At 47.6% G+C, this 18,732-nt stretch overlaps 1 protein-coding gene across 4 annotated transcripts in view; it reads right to left on the bottom strand.

Moving 5' to 3' along the window:
* LOC135822414 (uncharacterized) overlaps window positions 1-18,120 on the bottom strand; it is a 140,092-nt gene extending 121,972 nt beyond the window's left edge. Inside the window, exons 1-9 of one of the 4 annotated variants that reach the window (XM_065335177.1) lie at window positions 17,938-18,120; window positions 12,341-12,625; window positions 11,259-11,342; window positions 10,108-10,209; window positions 6,434-6,587; window positions 4,789-4,964; window positions 4,469-4,543; window positions 2,635-2,835; window positions 709-1,469 (exon numbers count right to left, since the gene is read on the bottom strand). In XM_065335177.1, the coding sequence (XP_065191249.1) occupies window positions 4,917-4,964; window positions 6,434-6,587; window positions 10,108-10,209; window positions 11,259-11,342; window positions 12,341-12,625; window positions 17,938-18,005 (741 nt within the window). In that variant the 5' untranslated portion in view covers window positions 18,006-18,120 and the 3' untranslated portion in view covers window positions 709-1,469; window positions 2,635-2,835; window positions 4,469-4,543; window positions 4,789-4,916. Of the gene's footprint in view, window positions 1,470-2,634; window positions 2,836-4,468; window positions 4,544-4,788; window positions 4,965-6,433; window positions 6,588-7,660; window positions 7,835-10,107; window positions 10,210-10,364; window positions 10,571-10,946; window positions 11,208-11,258; window positions 11,343-12,340; window positions 12,626-17,937 lie in introns of those variants that run through there. The other 3 variants (XM_065335178.1, XM_065335181.1, XM_065335180.1) reach the window with 3 other exon arrangements.
* Window positions 18,121-18,732: the final 612 nt, after the last annotated feature.

Genomic DNA, 18,732 nt, shown 5'->3' with positions numbered 1-18,732 from the left:
TTGCATGCAAAACGGCTGCAGCCTCGAAGTACGGAGTGCTATTTTGGAAAATGCTAGATGTACAGCCTGTACTTATACAGGTGTTCTATCAACTAGTGCCATTATGACAACGGTAGCTGAATGATACATGTACATAAACCCGGAGTCATCATTTCAAGAACCTCTGGGTCTAAGCCCGAAGTAACCTTCAACTACATGACTGTATACACCATCATGTATACACCATCTTCGTAGTAACTGAGTCTACCCCTCACCCACTACTGCCACTGTGACCACAATTGCGCACAAACAGAGGACCTTAGAGGACCTACTTCTAACTACAGTGCTGGCCAAAGAAATCCAACCTTATGAATAAAATTGCACCGGGCGCTGCGCAGCCCTAGTAGTAAACATACTGGACCGGTCTGTGCTCTCGAACGCGGCGCTACTTTATTAACGAGGTTGGATTTCTCTGGCCAGCACTGTACAAAATACACACATGCACACACAACACTGCTAGGCTTTCCACCACCACACTAGGTTTTGAAACCGAAGAGTGGCAAAATTCAGGGCCAGACTAGAAAATCTGGGGAGACCTGATGGTTTTTTAAAGCAAAACTCAGCCAACACTCTGCAGCCTCACAGCCTCCGGCAGGTTTTCCCGAGCGCACAGAATTAAAAGTTGTTGAGGCACCACGAATACAGTCGGGCGTCACAGAACGTGGGACCCAGGAATGTACGTGTATACCTCTAGGTACACACCACAGCCAATAACGTTTTAAAAAGAAACGCAGTGTCAATAGACTCGAGTCTCTGCTTTTCTGGAATACAGATTCTGCTACACACGTATTGCTCACTATCCAGTGGGATGTGCATCTAAGAAAGTGGTACAAAAAGTCAAGGAACTAAGCCTAAGGCCAGATTGCTGAAAGGTTTTGTATAACTGACGAGCCTGACCCCTTGGAAACAACAGCTGTGGATGCGTGGCTCTACTGTAATAAATGTACAGGTACACAAACAATTTGAATGCAGAAATAACAACAACAAACAGGGAGAGGTGTAGGAAAATATACTCGGCCCCTAGTGAATTTGCTTGTGTATTAGCTTGAAAACTTTGGGTACACTTGTTGAGAGACCTAACTGCATGGAGCTAAAATATGGAGTGCCGTTGTCACCGACGACTTTTCCAGTAAAGTTGCGGCTAACATCTTCTCAGGTATTCCCGGGTCTTCGCTAAGGCCGTAAGGGTGGATGATATCATGTGCGTCTTCTATTGCTGATGTCGCTACACTCGATGGTGGTGCTGATGTACTGATTGTGGTGGAAGATATTGAGATGCCGTATGTCTCGAACCTTTTCGCTAGGTCTCCGCGGCCATCGCGCAAGAGGGTCGGGAGCACCACAACTGCAACGCCACAGATCCAAGGATCGATTCTCGGACAAAACATTCTTCAGATTGCCAAAGGTCCCCAGTGCTTGGCAATACTGGCCTGTACAGCATGAACACACCACACATACGCCCACACACCATGTACCATGTAAACGCCCGTTGCAGGAAAAGCACGCAAATCTGCAAATGAATTGGATGTGCACCCACAGATTTTCTCGTATAGGAACAATAGCTGATCTGAATCTGAATAAAACAGATCAAGACTAGTGCCAGATAACAGTCTAATCCGCACAAGGCAACTGGCGCAGCCATGTGAATCTCGAGCAAAATGGACAAACATGTCCCCAATTATCAGCAAACGGGTGTGCGTTACAGGATTGGCCTCGCAACTTCAAACAGGCACAATCCACTAACGTGGTGCCCCGTCAACTTCAACGGGAACACACCGATACAAACACAGCCCCACAACAGCAAAACGGGAACGCCGTTACAAATATGGTGCCCTGGCAACTTAACGGGAACGCGCCAACACAAGCTGGCCTGGCACCTTCAAACAGGCACAACTGACAAAACACGGCATCCGGCAACAGCAAATGGGTAGGTACACCGTTACAAGAACAGTCCATCGCACCAAAATGCTGCTGCCACAACATTATAGCAGCAGCACGCCAGACATGCATACATGGCATTCCCAAAAGCAGATACCTGGAGTCAAATTCATCCATCACACTGTTTGTTAGGGCTGAATTTTCCAGTGACAATAGGAAATCCCGCCTAAGGCTCATGTGATGAGATCTGTACACCAACTCAGGGTATATTCTAGGACGAATTTCCAACCGGTTACGGTACAATGAAGAGTCGGGGGGTCCCCCTCCGGAAATAGTTTTCAAAATACAACCCAAATATGGCACTCGACAGCAATTTAACAGATTTCTTGGTGCTGGAGTGTCGCGCGGAGCTGTTGGACTGTAGCAACGCCGTTGCTACAGCTCGATGACGTGGTTCGACCGTACAAACCGTACAAACTCGTGACCCTAGTACCAGCCCACGCGGCTTCGCTGGAAGTATCCATCCAGAAAAAAGCGTATGACCATTCACAGCTCCATTCACCCACAGAAAAGTACGGGCGGTTGGAACTGATTTGTAACTTTTCAACCGGTCGCCAACTATTTCAACCAGTCGAAAACCGGTTGGGGCGGTTCTAGAAAATTCCCTGCAACTATAGTCACAGTATCAATGCACATTAGTAGAGCATAAGAACTCACTTGCGCTCATACCCTGTCACGTAGAGATGCTACTCTACGTGTACTGTTCCGATGTCCATTGGGGTGGTATGCCGGCCACTTGCCAGATGTAGAGCTTTTAAGCCATACTTTGCGACCGTCTGCTTGCCGTATCACCACCTCACTTGCAACTCTGGACTCCAGGACTGTCGCTCCAACAATGGGCATGGAGCAGGAGCTAACCTGATAACAGTTGAGAGCGTGACAGAGTATCTTATTTAAATAAGGCCGAGTAAGGTGGATCCCTTTGGCAAAAGTGAACACAGGCTTGGTGCTACAGGCATGGGCTGTCATGTACCGGAATAGCCAATACCGGGCATGTTTGGTCGACAGTAGATGGAACTGCGACGACTCCACCGTATATGGCCGCGTCTTAGTGACCTTCAGGCGCAACGTGACCAAGTCAGGTGCGAGACTCCCAGCCTCCCACACAAATACTCTTTGGCTGTCAAACGAGTGAATACTAGTAGATGATGCTAAATACTCGCTGGCAAACAATAAGCCATACAAGGCCAGTAGTATACTTACCCACAGCATAGCCTGATCTACAATATGACTGATTGGATCGTTGTAAGTATTGCCGAAAATGGATTAAGTCGTCCACTAAAAGCTCTTTGAAACTCGGATGTTGAGCCAATATGGCAATAATAAAATTAATGTAGAAAGGAAAAGGACGTATGGATATGAGTGTAGAGTAACTGTCACTATATACTAAATACAGTCAGAAAGTGCAACAACCAGGCACTAAAACATTTGACGACCCGACTCCTGGCTTCAACACATCTCCGTAGTGTTAAGGAGAGACCAAAGAGGGAAAGGTAATACTGGTTTCGTCATCGTCCAGTAACAATCAACATTTCTTGTTCTTGTGGGACTGTAGCTTCAACTACTAGCTTGTGCTCATTTTCGTTGCGCTTACCTTCCCCTCTTTGGTCTCTCCTTTTAACCTTGAACCTTCCAAGTTGGAAGGCTGTTGGTTAGCGCTACGGAGATGTGTTGAAGCTAGGAGTCAGGTCGTCGAATGTCTCAGCACTCTGTCAGTTTTGTGCCTAGTTGTTGCATTTTTTTACTGTAGTAGCTAGTTACAGTGGTGGACAGTTACTCTTAACTCGTATCCATATGTCCTTTTCCTTTCTAATAAAAGCTCTATCCGCAAATATGCCGAGGTGGCTTGCCGTATCTCCCTCTATGCCATGCAACACAACTGTTGAGCGAGCAGCTTTTAGGCCAGCCCCATTGCACAACAGGTAATAGGCTACTAATAGCGTAACGCAGCTAGGTAAACACGAATCGATGAAAGAGGCAGACTTCTTAGAACAAAGAGACTAGTTGTGAAGGACACAACATTTTCAGCAGTCAGCAGTAGGAGAAATTGCTCTTAATTATGCAGCAATACTGTATAACACCTTTATTTCGGTGTAATTTAAATTTCGGTAACTTCGGTACTGGTCCTGGATCACCTAATTTAACAGTACACCTAAATTTTCCGAAATACCAAAATATGTACCAAAAATATGTAAAAATCATGAAAATCACTGTCAAATTAAAAAAATCAACTTGTATATGTACTGGTATACCGGTAGTACATTGTACATACATAACATGTACCGGTATACATATGTGGAGCCTTTTGGCCTTGGCGGAGATATTAGTATTCTGTAATAATATTAGTGCAAGAGCGTTTTTTGTTTTTTTGTTTTTTTTTGTTTTTGGTGCCATGCATACCGAATTTATCCTTACACCGAAAGGTCAGGGGTTGGCTTTTACCGAAATTTTACAACACCGAAAATAAGGTGATATACAGTACTAGGCTTACACGTTTGTGTCATGCGTTCTGAGACGGAGTCCTTGACTAGCTCGTCACTGGCCGCACTCAGAGCAGCAGTCGTCACTACACATGGGTTGGGAAGCAATGGACAAAATTAACACTTGCCATGCACACATGCACTGCTTACCAGCTAAGTTAATATGTCATACTGTACTGCAGCAAGCAAGGAACTGGCAATACCTGCACCAGGCCTATCTACTGTGACCCATGCCATTGTGAATGAAAAGAGGCAGCATTTGACAGTATGAGCGGTGTGATGAACGGGAATGCATAATACAAGCCAGTCGAGCATTGGTACATGTACTTACGGACGCAAGTTGGCTGCACACCGCTCCACTGGCCGTTGATTTCACAAGTACACACGGCCGAACCCATAAGGACATAGGGAGACTGCACACAAACGTGGTCGTGTTGCTGAACATCAAGCCGTTCACGGTCATTGAGCCCAGTGCCGGTGGTGACAGGACCTGGCAGTCGGTTTGACCTGCACAAGCACAGAGTGCACAGAGCACAGAGCACAGGCATTCAGTGCATGCATGTTTGGCCTAGGGGTGAAACGAGTGCCAAAATTGAGGACTCGAGTACTCTTTGAAAAAAACGAGCGAGTATTCGAGCGAGTACGAGTATTTTACTGACAACATAAAACAATGTACTGCACACACTCTCGTAACACTGAACGTATTACACCTGACACATGTAGTCTTGCATGCAGCCTAGTGCAGGAAATAGTCTGAACTACGTCTTTTGTTGGTAAGTAGGGACAAGTAATAATTTCACACTTGCATGGGTTATCAGTACTGGTCAGAGTAACAGACGTGCTTGATGTACAAGCATACAGTACACTGTGCATAAGATACTTGAGTATTTTGCGAAACGAGTCCTCACTCCTTTCGAATTTTCGAGCAAGCGCTCGAGTATTCGATATACTCGTTTCATCCCTAAAACGTTTGCGTATGTGTGCGTGGCACAGACATTGGTTTTGAATACATTGTAGTACACGCATTGTGTAAAGGAAATTGATGCGAAGACTGCCTCAACATGGCCATGCAAAGTAATAAAATAAATACAGCAGTGAATAGCGGTCAACAGTAGCTCTACATTTTGCTTGTAATAGAAGTCATTAGCGTCAGAGCAAGAAGAGGGACAAGACGAGTCAAGGGACAATCCGGAGGACGCAATATCATACGACCAACTGTTTGTTTCTACCAGCGTTATTGTACCGTCGACACAGCTCTGACGACGATATACTGGGCGAATGCCGCGGGGCCTCCCAGCGTGTCAACGGCAGTGGGTGATGGGCAGATAACAAGGTAGCTTGCGGACAACATCGGTGGCATGAAGCCTAGTGACTGCCAAGCGTCTTGGCGGGACGGGCGAGCAGTACAGTGTCATGCCCCAGGGGCTGCTGTGGCTGTCGACGTCGGCGGGTCTTGAGGTGCGTTCGCAGGCCTTCATGGCGCTCGGACAACTGCAATACTAGTACACAGACTCTCACTACTAGCTACATAGTACTCTGATTCTGGCACGTTATTTCTGCATTGAATAGTGATTGATTTTCCGCGACGAATATCCGACGCTGCATGCATGTCCAATGCGCGTCTACAGTACTTCACACTTTCCTTTTCCCGCGTTATCACCTCAGCTATGCCAGTTTTGTATGTGGAAACCCCCTATATAATAGCAGTTTGGTCTATATTTTTAATCATTCAATATCTACCTTCACTGATGAGCTATGTATTAGCGAAACAGCTGTCTGAAGGAGTTTATCAATATCGTCTACGGAAGTGTCCTCGCAATGATGATGGTTGTGTGCAGGAGGGTCTAGTCGGCTAAAGAGCGCAGTGTGGTGGTGGAGGTGACTCAACATTTTCTTCAATGGCCGAGAGCTCTGTCGCACCCTGTAATAATAATAGAAGTCATGGTACTACTATCAGTGCTGCTGCTGGTGCTTACCTGGAGCTGGTGTGACCTTGCCTGGGCAGTACTGTGCATCAGAGCCATCAGCACAGTCGTACCAAACACCGTCGCAGCGCTGTGATGGCAGGATACAGCCACAGGCTGGAACGCAGGCAGGGCAGGTAGCCAGACTGGCACTGCAGTTGAATGGCTGGATACACGTACCCATACACACAACACACAAAGCAGTCAAGAGATGAAGAAAGTGTCTGCTCGGCACATCTTTTGTACAGTCAAGAGATATTAGCATATTTGGAGGAGGTGGTAGCCTAAAACAGGCTCGACAAAAGTTACCGGCTTATGCCAACAACTCAGTGTTCTGGTAGAGTAGATGGTTCGATACCGGAACGTCTTGACAGCCAAATTTGTATAGACCCAAACCGATCATCAGCGTTGATTTTTCACTCGAAATATGTTTGTGGAAGGAAACTGGCATGTTGAAGTTTGCTCTGGGGCCAGAGTCAATCGAACTGAGCCACTCCTTTGTGTTGACCCATTGCCTCCAAGTTGCCCAATTTCTCGCTTCAAAAAAGTTCAAATCAGAGGTGGCTCCAAACCGGACACGTTTTAGAGTGCACGTCAAATTCACTTTGGGTCTGAAATTAGCTAATTGCTATCGCTCCACGACAGCCAGTACAGAGTAACAATAAGCCTTGTGTGTGCTTCCATTAGTTTTGATTGGTATGCGGTGCTTTATTGGCAAGAGGCGAGCCGCTGTTTACCTGCGACAAGAAGTTGATTTTTCGAAAGTCGTAAAACTCAAGTCGCAGTGCGAAGCAACACGTCAAAAACTCACCTGCTTGGTATGGCGCGTCTGGTCATCGCAGAGCCATGAAATTTTGGCTCGGAGTATAACACATCGTAGTCTCACTGTGACATATGTTTTCTAATCAAAATACCAAGAGAGAAAGTGAATATTGAGTCCGTTCCGGTTTGCAACCTGTGTCCTATTTGAAACCGTCGCCTCTACCCGGTGAAACACCCTAACCATACACCTACAAGTATAACATATATCCTAAGGACTCAGGCTGAGATGCCCGACTGGTCCTGGGTCCTGTGATAAGCACGATCATCATTTGTGATGATGAAAAGTGGCAGGTAACACCCAGACTATTACATGCTCTGTAAATAGGAAAGATCAACGCCACCAGAATCTGCCTTCCTACAAGCCTGAAGCTTCTCTACAAAAGAGGGATATATCGGCTCTCTTGAAATTCAACTTACGATTACATGAGGCAGCTGCCCCACTCCAGGAACCGTCAATCTGGCAGATGCGCACAATGCTTCCCTGCAGGTTGTATCCGGAATTTCAGCCGAAGACGACGCTGCCTCCAGCAGAATAGTTTGTGCCCTGGGAGTAGCCGTTGGTCGGTTTAGCTAGCGGTGTGCACACACCGGCTGTACACGTCACAGGCACGTACACACACAGGCACGTACACACACAGGCACACACACACACAGGCACACACACACACACACACACACACACACACACACACACACACCTTGACCTTGATACACAAGGATTCTTCATTATTTGCCACGTTTGAGCTGAGTTGCGATCATCGCGCTTTGTTGCAGTGTGCTAAAAAAACAAGAACAAAAAAAACGGCCAAAAAAGTGGGGCGGCTGAGGCCGCCCCAGCCACCCCAGCTGTGCCGGCCTTGCATGCCTGGTGTACGGTCTGAAAGATGAAAGATGGAGCTCTTGTATACACGGGCCCGGAAAGTCTGCTTCGCCTGCTCGGCAGCAGCTTCGTAGTGGTGGTCAAGGGTCGAAGACCGACAGATACGGATCAACTCCCCAGTGATCACACCTTTACCCATACTACGGGGGTGGTTACTACCGGCAAGCAGATACAGGAAACGATTGGTGAACTTGAAATGAGGCTTCACCGCCATGTATCCCTTACTACGGAAAACTGTGGTGTCCAGTAAATCAATGCCATCATGTGCCAGTTCATGCGCAAACTCGAGGGCCGAACACTTATTAATCCTGTCTAAAGCGCGCTGAACTTGACCTTCGCAACCATGCAATGAAACAAAAATGTCACTGATAAAGCGTCTATAAACCTGAACCTCTAAACCCTCCCCCTCTAAGATCGGCAAAATGTACCGATTCTCCAAATACAGCATAACAATGTCGGCATAGACCACTGCTGCAGGCGAACCCATGGCAGTCCCTTGGATCTGCGGAAACAAATCGTTATCTTACACGAACCCGTTAGTCTTCCGAATGACTGACATCAAGGAAGTCACTGCTGTTGTTAACCGTGTACGAAGGGCCGGGGGCATCCACCTTGTATACCTGTGTGTGATATACCACGACAATGCCACGTGACCGAGCTCGTTGGGGATGCTGGTGTAAAGGCTGGTCACATCTATACTAAAAATAAATGATCGTCCCGCACAGGCAAACCTTCTACCAAGTTGATGAAATCCGTAGTTAAGGCCAGAACAGTACTTTCCTCACGTACATACAGGTTCAGTAGAAAGTCAATGAACTTAGTGGGATAGTAGCCAGGACTATTCAGTATTCAGACTAACAATAGGCCTAACCTTCAGGGCACAGGGCTTATGTGTTTTGATAAGTCTCCTGAAAACGGGCATACGCCCCCGGTGCGACTAAGAACAGTGACATATAAAATGGTCATACGATGCCCGATGCGATGCCTAGTCATGGTGAGTAAACAATTGACTCGGGTCGCAAACACGAAGTCTCAACACAGCCTTGAGCCTGTTGGTTGCCATCGGCAGTCTAGCCACATGTTCATCTAGCCCCTCAGGAAAAAAAACAGTCATTTATAATGTTGGGCATTGTGATGCTGGGCACGACCTATATCATCATAGTGAGATCCGTCCAGGACTACTATCACAATAGACTGCCTTTGAATATGCCTGAGTCTGATCGCGTTCTAATTCCCAAACTATGTGCTGCATGTGTACACTCCGCCTATGGTTAGTCTACTCCAGAACAACGCCTGGAGAGGTTCATTGGGGGCATGATGTCCCCCACCCCATCCCCCTTGCCCCCTGCACCTGAAGTACCGGTATTGCCCCTCCCCCCCCAAATAAAGTACAGGACGCAGATGGAGCACTGGGGAGCACGTAGCAGTAGGCAAGTTGACGATGCCAGTGCAGACACACCTCACCTCGGTCACCACACTGGCACAGTCATATGGTCTCCAAGGAACATAGCTACCAGAGAACACACAGAATGGGAGTATATAGTGCTATCCCGGAGGATAGACAACCTCCTATACAAAAATATCTACTGATAGAGTTCTGTGTAGACCCTATGTGCACATATGTGTGGATGAGTACTGGTAAACGGACAGCTAACCCTAGTCTAAGTAAAATAAATGTAGAATGTAGACCCTGGGCAAAAAAATAAGTAAATAAAAATAATAGCAACACATGAGGGAACTCGGATGAAGAGCCAAGGATTAAAATTAAAAAAGAGGACCATAAGTTTACGAGGTATCCGTTTTTTCCAACACTAACGGGTATAAACGTGATGCAGCTAAGCATCAGGTCGTTGAATGTCATGATCTCATCAGTCAGTTTTTGTGCTGATTGTTGCACATTTTTGACTCAACAGTATTCTGCATATAACCGTTAGTGTTGGACAAAACGGATAACTTGTAAACATGAGGGAACACTCATCCTTACCCAAGTCCCAACGTCAGCACTCGGCGCCGCTCCGAACCAAGTGGAACATTGGAGAGATCGTCCATCAGCTCCTCTCTCGTCCTGCGATCAAATCGCCTAATGCTAAAACACAAGAAGATAGGAAAGTAGTAGAATAAATAAATCAATAAAATAATAAACAACAATACAAGTTTGAACAGCTGCAAACGTAATGGACGATCCGAACAAGACCAATGATATACCTAGAAATTCTAGAAGGCACTAGGAAACATCCATACCTGCTCAAACTGAAGAGGACAACATAGAAAAAGGTAAAAGAGGGCACTACTCAAGTGTTCCTGGGATAGCTATGGTCTTTGCTATGCTATTGATTTGCAGTCTGATTCATCTGAAAAACGAAGTTTCAACTTTCAAGCATTTAATTTACAGTCCTACCCTCGTTAGTATGACATCGGTTGCAAGTCAAACCTCATAAGTAGACAACGATCCAAAATCCCATGAATCATTAGCAGTCGTACATGCAAGTCCGGATAAGAGATTATTCGTTTGTAGACCAAATTCGTTATAACGTCCCCTCCAGCTGTCCCACAGGTTTGAATTCTCATTACAAGAAAAAGCGGATGGCCGAGGATAGCTCGATTGATATTTCATGTTGTCTTGTATCGGGGTCCGATGAAACATTGTCTGATAATGGGTTGTCTTGTACAGGGGTCTGGTGGAAAACACTGTCTAATAACAAGGAACCATCAGTTCTGATGTGGACACAATATGGATGATGCAAAGCAGCAGAAAAATGTACTCGTTATCAGACAAAAAAAGTTGATACCCCCAGGGTTGTCTCCTAACAAGGGTAGACCTACGAAATAGTGGTTGCGACTTCGGCGAAGATTGTTAGGAAAGGGTTTGCTCTCGACACTGGAGCTCACGCTATTCCGCCGCCTTGACTTTACACTTGACTGACTGACAGCTGCCACCCAGAGCACACGAAAAGTCCATCCAACCTTCCACTCGGAAAACCTGCAAGAAGGGACCACTCCCTGCTCAATACACAGTGTTTCGGGAAAATTTACCCTCGTCAGTCGAGTTTGAGTAGGCTGAGGAAGATTGTGCCTGAGAAGCACCATTTATATAGTGCTCTCCAGGTCCAAACATCACCAGGGATACAAACTTACAGAGACGCTCCGTTTGCAGCGCGACAAACACCTAGTGAGCACCAGATAGCAGTGCGAGTCAGTGTCGCTCCTGGACAGTGAAAGCTGTATATTGACACAGAGAGAGAGAGCGGGGTAAAGAGAGAGAGAGAGAGAGAGAGAGAGAGAGAGAGAGAGAGAGAGAGAGAGAGAGAGAGAGAGAGAGAGAGAGAGAGAGAGAGAGAGAGAGAGAGAGAGAGAGAGAGAGAGAGAGAGAGAGAGAGAGAGAGAGAGACACACACACACACACACAAACACACAGAGACAGACAGACAGACAGACAGACTGACAGACAGACAGACAGACAGACAGACAGACAGACAGACAGAAGGAGAAAAGACAGAGATCCGGGATGTAACATCATCATGACATCGGCCGTTGCTGTGTATGTTGGATCCAAGGTAACGAAAAGACGACACATGGGCAATCTCCATGGTTCGAGTCGCGAGCGGCTCTAGATCGTCGTTAGAGGTGGGGGCCAGAAACCATGATTTTGGTTTGGGGGGGGGGGGGGCACACGCACACACACACACACGCACGCACGCACGCACACACACACACACACACACACACATGCATGCACACACACACACACACATATACACATACATACATACACACACCTCAGACCTCAGACATGCCCATCGCGGAAGCGATGATAGCGAACAGCTATGTTAGACATAGCAACTTGTGCTGGGATTACACCATTCAACAGCTTGCAAGGCTGATGAATTGACCGCCACTATTTTTAGCCTGGTATCCACCACACAGCTGTTTGAAGTGACTTTTTCTGGCCAGTGAATCCCTATTTTTCATTTTTTCTTTTTTTCTACACACACACACCACACCACATACTCCGGCATACACTGGCTGTTGGTAACCACCCAGGAGAATGAAAGAAAAGTCAGGAAGAGTCCGAGAAAGAGAAGAAAGACGTATGCGACCATAATCGTCGGGAATTGAACCCGCAACCTCTCGATTGGAAATCGACTGCACATACCACTGCACCATATGGGACACACACATACACACACACACACACACACACACACACACACACACACCTTCCTTCCTTCTTCCACTGCCATGACTGGCTATGTGGCCCCATACGGGGCAGACCAGGAGACGTGTTGTCCACCGGGCGGGGAACGCCATACTCAGCGCGCGCGGGCCGCGCGAACAGCTTTACACTTGTGCGTCGCAATATCCTGTGGCCGACGAAAACTGCGCGCACAAGTGCCACAAATGAGGGGCTTCGCCACAGGCTCCATGCGGGACTGGACAATAGCGTCGACAGCGTCACGGCAGGTGACCCGCCATCCCTGTCGATCTTGGACGATGTCACCAAGCTGCTCCAGAGGAACGCCAACACACACACACACACACACACACACAGACACACACGGACACACACACACATACACACATACTTTGTACCATGTATATGCCCGTCACAAGAAAAGCACGCAAAGTTGTGGAAGTCAGGTCTCGCTGGACCAACCAGAATTGAGCTGCTACGGGCCTGAGCACGCAGCTTCCCCCAAGTTGCAGAAGGCAATGCAGTGCTGCAAGTCGCAGGCAATCCTACGTGAAAAATTGGCACATACACCTCCATATTAATAATTCCAACGAGAGAGCTCAGTTGAAAGCTCAGGGCCCTCACTATCTTTTTTGCCTAGGTTATCATGCATTATGCGATAGGAATAAACAACAGTTTTATTCGGCTGAAATAAAGGATACCAATAGACCCCACTTGTACTTGGCTGAAATAAATTGTTCATCGTTGTTATATCATTTAGTTTTTCATTTCGATATCGCACAAATAAAGAGTGCTTGGGCTTAAAGGCTACAGAGGGCTTGACCGCCCAGGAGCCCTCGCTATGCTTAATATTTGCCTAGGTCATCATGTGTGTTGTTCGAACTGATAGAAACGTCTTTGCAATACAAAAACATGTGCATGACAATCAAAACTTTAGTTCATAAACGCACATCGATACATAACTCAAAACTCAAACTCTCAGACAGGTACATTCTACCAAGTAAAAGTAAATATAATAATAGCTTACGCTTTGGTACTAACTTATTTCATTTTTTTCAAGCCCTGTTTCAACATGTGGCCAGCAGTCTTTGCCAGAATGGTACGGAACATCAACGGAATAGGGCCAGGCTGGTGCGTAACATGATGATGGCCCCGCACACCGAACAAGTTCGAGCATGAGAGCATGTATTTTCTCCTGCTGAATGGATGCCTGTGCAGCGGTCTCTAGCTGTCAACGCGTCTTGTCACGAAGGCGGTGAGTCTCCAAACGACGGGATATTTGCTCCGTCGTTTCTTGCTGTTGGCATAGCCTTTCGCAAGCACAGCGACTCTCGAGGCGGCGGGACCTCTCTTCTCCCTTCTTCTACTCTCTGTGTAGGCACTCCTGCCGACGCCGTCTGCTCAGAGCTTTAACACTGTCACCCCTGTCATTTTGCTCCTCCTCATAGTCCTCTTCTAATTATCTCAGCATTCTATTTATACAACAACTACGACCATTAAAACACTGCAATCTACCCGATCCTTACATTCCCAGCCCATTAGTACCACACCCCTAAACTTTCGACCGATAGTACGACACGTTCTATGGTCTTTTGAAATCAAACCGCAACCATTACAATAATGCGATCTAAACCATAATGAGCGTTAGCATGCTAACGCAAGTTAGCAGGCAGTCCAGCGAGCTGGCCCGACCTGCACGCATGCGCGAGTCACATGGTCATGCGCCCTCCAAGATCCTGTACAATGTCTCTTGCATGTCATTGCTGTTTTCGACTTTCGAGCATGCAACTTGCGGAACATGCGTTCCCAAACAATTTCCTCCACAATTGTGCTCGCCCCGGTGTATCTTGCTAAGCTCAATGTTAAAAGTGCATTCTGCCGAATTCCCGTCCGCCCGGAGGATTGGTCCTTGTCGATCCGCTGGCAGGATCAATACTTTTATGAGAGTGCCCTGCCCTTCAGACTGTATTACGCTCCAGTCCAGCTATATGGAACTCTGTCGCATCCGCCAGTGAATGGATTATGTGCTAGCAGTTCGCACTCACACGCCTATTGCATTACGGGGAATACCTCAACTAACGTTCCTTCCTCAGTGCATGCTCTGGACTTGTGTTAGCTTGCCAGCAATTCGCTATTCTGCTCCGAGCATTTACATACTTCGATGTTTCTCTGGCCCCAGCAAAAGTGGAGGGTCCAGCTCAAGTCCTGACGTTATTGGCATCATCCTATTACGGGGAGTGCCTCGACTAACGTTTCTGTCTCCATGCCTGCTCTGAACTTGTGTTAGCTCGCCAGCAACTCGCTACTCGGCGCCGCGCGTTTACATACCTCGGTGTTTCTCTGGCGTCAGTAAAAGTGCTTCCTCAATGCATGCTCTGGACCTGTGTTAGCTCGCCAGCAACTCGCTACTCGGCGCCGCGCGTTTACATACCTCGGTGTTTTCTCTGGCGTCAGCAAAAGTGGAGGGTCCAGCCCACGTCCTGATGTTTATCGGCGTCATCCTGGACACCCGCCGCGCTAACATCAGTATGCCTATGGACGAACACTTGCCGAGCTTCGTGATCTCCTTCGGGCCACTCTTCACACAGCTTCAACTACCCAATGTCAACTCGAGTCTCTTCTGGGAAAGCTCCCGTTTGCTACAAGAGTGATAGCCCCTGGATGCAAATTGCAGATTGTGGTCACTTGCCAACTGGTACCGGCAGCCGTGTTACCTGATCAAGCTCTCCAAAGAGTGCCTCAAAGATCTTCGCTGATGGCCTGAGCTCCTGGATTAGCGGAACGGCCGGTCCTTCTTCCTATACCCTAAATGGACGCCGTCCCCCGACTTGCTGGTATTCACTGATGCAAGTGGTGCACTTGGCCGGTGCTCGTACAATTGCGACCGGGGATAGGGCGATGGACAGTCAATCAAGCAGAGCAGCAATCGCAAAGGGTTGTTTGCAATTGTGGCAGCCCGCAGCACCTGGGAAAACTAGCGGCATCAGCTGCGAATGCCAATCGATGGGCATTTACAGCAACTGCGAGGATATTGCTCATCAGTTGTGGCTTTGGCCTGGCGTTGTACACCGGCCACTCGTTTCGAATCAGCTGCGGGACTCGATATTCAGAGAGGCGGGAAGGTGGAAAGCGATGTCTGCCCGAGTAACATTCGGACGCCACCTGCAGCCAAAGTATGGGTGGCTGCGGCAATGGCCTCAGCCCATGATATCAAGTTCTGACAGTCTTTACCTAGCTTGCACCGCTTACAGATTGCACGGGTAGCTGCACTTTGTGATCCGCTCCGGGAGTGCCGATTTATGGAATATATGCTCTCAACTGGTTATGCATACCAATATATTTAGCATTTGGAGGCTCTACTCAGAGTCATTGGCGGCTCCATGCAGTCATTGGCGGCTCCATGCGGAGTCATTGGCGGCTCCATGCGGAGTCATTGGCGGCTCCATGCGGAGTCAATTTGGGGCTCCATGCGGGGTCATTCGGCGGCTCCATGCGGGGTCATTCGGCGGCTCCATGCGAAGTCATTCGGTGGCTCCATGCGGAGTAATTTGCCGGCTCCAAGCAGAGTCATTTGCCGGCTCAGCTGCGAGCCATCTAGTGGCTCCAAGCAGAGCCATCATACCAGTTGCTCGAATCGGCACTCCCAGCTTAATCCAAAACTCGGTTGCTCTGTTGTGAGGTGGGGGGGATGCTAACCTAGGAATGGGTTTGCTCCCCACACTGGAGCTAGCGCTATTCCGTCGACTTGACACTTGACGGACTCACGACTGCCATCCAGAGTCGCCACCACTATTTCTAAACCATACGGCTAATTATTTTAGTTAGCTATCCACTTACCGGTACAGTAAAACCTGTGACTACCGACCACCCCTTGGTGCCAGCAAAAGCGGTCTTTAGTAGCAGGTGGTCTTTAGTTAGAGGTTTGCACCGTGTAGTATTGTTTCTTCTTCAGTCCAAAACAACAAGAGTCCAGAGTCAAACCATGCACAGCAACTAAAGCCGCGAAGTCCGTTTCACGCGCGCGCGGGAAACGGCACATGCTACATGCATAACATCACGATGTACTACTACTACTACATGCATCATGAATGTCTGGAGTGGCCAAGGAATGCCACAGCGCGTAGGAACACGTGAACACTACACACCGCGTGACCATATGTGGATCCCATTATATGATATGTATGTCAAAATGCAGCTAATACGATTCCCCAGGACTTGCGCAATGTCAGAAAGACGGAGAGATGGAGAGAGAGAGAGAGAGAGAGAAGATTAATTTTTTGCAGACTTCAAATTCAGCTGCTACTTCTGAAGCCAGGAGTCAAACGTTCCCTGGGGAAGTTTCGTTTCGCGCTGGGCTTCAAATTTGTTCATGCGATCAATCATACCGACTGTCCTTGTTGTGACTTCTGGATTGCTTGAACGCGATCCTTCAGCATCAGGACCTTGTGGTGCTGCTTTGTTTCTGGATTCCTTGATGCCATCGTCAATCCGTCTGTATGACTGGTGTGACAGAGCCACCCAGTCTTCGTTTCTGCTCCGAGTAGTAACATCGATCAGAGAGCGCTTTCGATGCGCTCTCCAAGACGTTTCCTATCATCTTTTTTCTTGACAGCGCTTGAAATTTTGACAGGTGTAGTGCAGTCCACACCGACTCCACAGCCAAAATTACCTGCATTCATTTGTTCAGCTGTAGTATCGAAAGATTCTTTTCAGGACCATGGAAAATCAGTAAAATTTCAAGAAGGAGCTTCGAGCAACATTTGATTTCCTACATCGCGGTCGCTAGTTACGGGTCAAAAATTGTGTTTGGGACAGGAAAAGGCGGTCGCTGGTCGCGTTCAGAAGGTAGTCGCTAGTCACAGTGCATTTTGAATGTGAGACCTTCCGTGCCTGGCGAAGTGGTTGGTAGTACCAGGCTGGTCGCTAGTGACAGTGGTCTTTAGTTACAGGTTTTACTGTATATCCCTTACCGAAATTGTATTCTTGAACGCAATATTCTTCTTTCTCTTTCTTCTACTCCGTTCCATCAGCACTCGGCCGATGGCAGGAGATTGGTACCCACTGGGCTAGCATGCAGCAGCCAAAGCTGGGGCCTTTTCTTACTCCGTCAAACCCACTTCTTAAAACGAAACTGACGTGCATATTCACATTGCATGTTGTGAATGTCCCCATATTTGCCCCGACATCTTAGCTCGTACAGCGCTCCAGATACATCTATGCTACGGTGCGCACCGCATACTCGAATTACGGTACGGGACACATACGGGATACTGCACCAACCATGGCATGCCACGTGAACCACCCTACCAGACACCGTGACACGCACCGAATTACAGCGGTGTGGATACTGGCTAGCGCCAGATGCTACTAAAGTACAACTGAATAGCGTCTTTTGCATAGCTACGGGAATAATCTCATATCCCAAGTATTGCAGCTCTGCTAATAGAATAATTCAGGTTACTCCCACTCCATTTCTCTAGTGCTTATTTTTCTGAAAAAATATCATCTTTGGCACCAGAATGCTGCCACCAAGAGTACATTAACCAGAGTGTGCAGCCCAAAGAGAATCATCCCACGGCAAAGTTTATTGTTTAGGGCATAGACTCGCAGTAACAGGCTCACCTTTGCTGCATCTCACACCGCTTCACACGGTCATCTACTCTATCACCATGGTAATTTCTGTTGCACATTGCTGCTTGTTTAACAAAAACGTAGAAAACACACCGAATTTCCAGGTAATTACCATGGTGATACGGTACTTTAGCTTGAACCTATTGTATGACGGGTTTTCTATGATTGATAATGACCCAGAGAGAAACTAAACCGGTATCGAATTCCAGTCAGCGACGCAATCCTTCTGAGGTGTAAAGTGACTTCAGGAATATGTTGCAGAAAACTGCGATGCATGCTGATTATTTACTGTGCCCTATTGTGCACAATATACCAGGTGTGTTACTCAGGGATGAAGTAGATGCACACACGTGCCGGGCATCACGGCACAGGTTAGGTTTGCTACTAGCCGCTGCAGTGTACTTGTGGTCCCAACTTGCACTCTACTCAACTCTGCATACGCAAAGAGTGCTGGTGCCGAAATGAACCAGAAGGGTACTGAGTGGGACGCAACAACACTGACTCTGTCTACCCATGTACACAGATATGATAGGGTATGCAGTACCTGCTCTAAGATTTAACACAAACCGGGTACACGTCTACCTGGCACAATTCCTGCAACACTGGGCCAGAGCCAGATGCATTCAAGTGCGGCTACTGTGTGTCAGGGAGTCGTAAACTTACTTTCGACTTCCTGATGTACATGATTGTACATGTACATGTATGAACGTACTCGCACTGGGCACTCTGGCCGCACGCATCTGCACGCGTATGCAGCCTGTCAGTGGCGGTATACCCTCGAACGGT

This window comes from Sycon ciliatum, chromosome 8 (genome assembly GCF_964019385.1).
Source record: "Sycon ciliatum chromosome 8, ocSycCili1.1, whole genome shotgun sequence".
Classification (NCBI taxonomy): domain Eukaryota; kingdom Metazoa; phylum Porifera; class Calcarea; order Leucosolenida; family Sycettidae; genus Sycon; species Sycon ciliatum.
The sequence above is the reverse complement of the archived record's forward strand: the minus strand, read 5'-3'. Positions and strand labels throughout refer to the sequence as shown.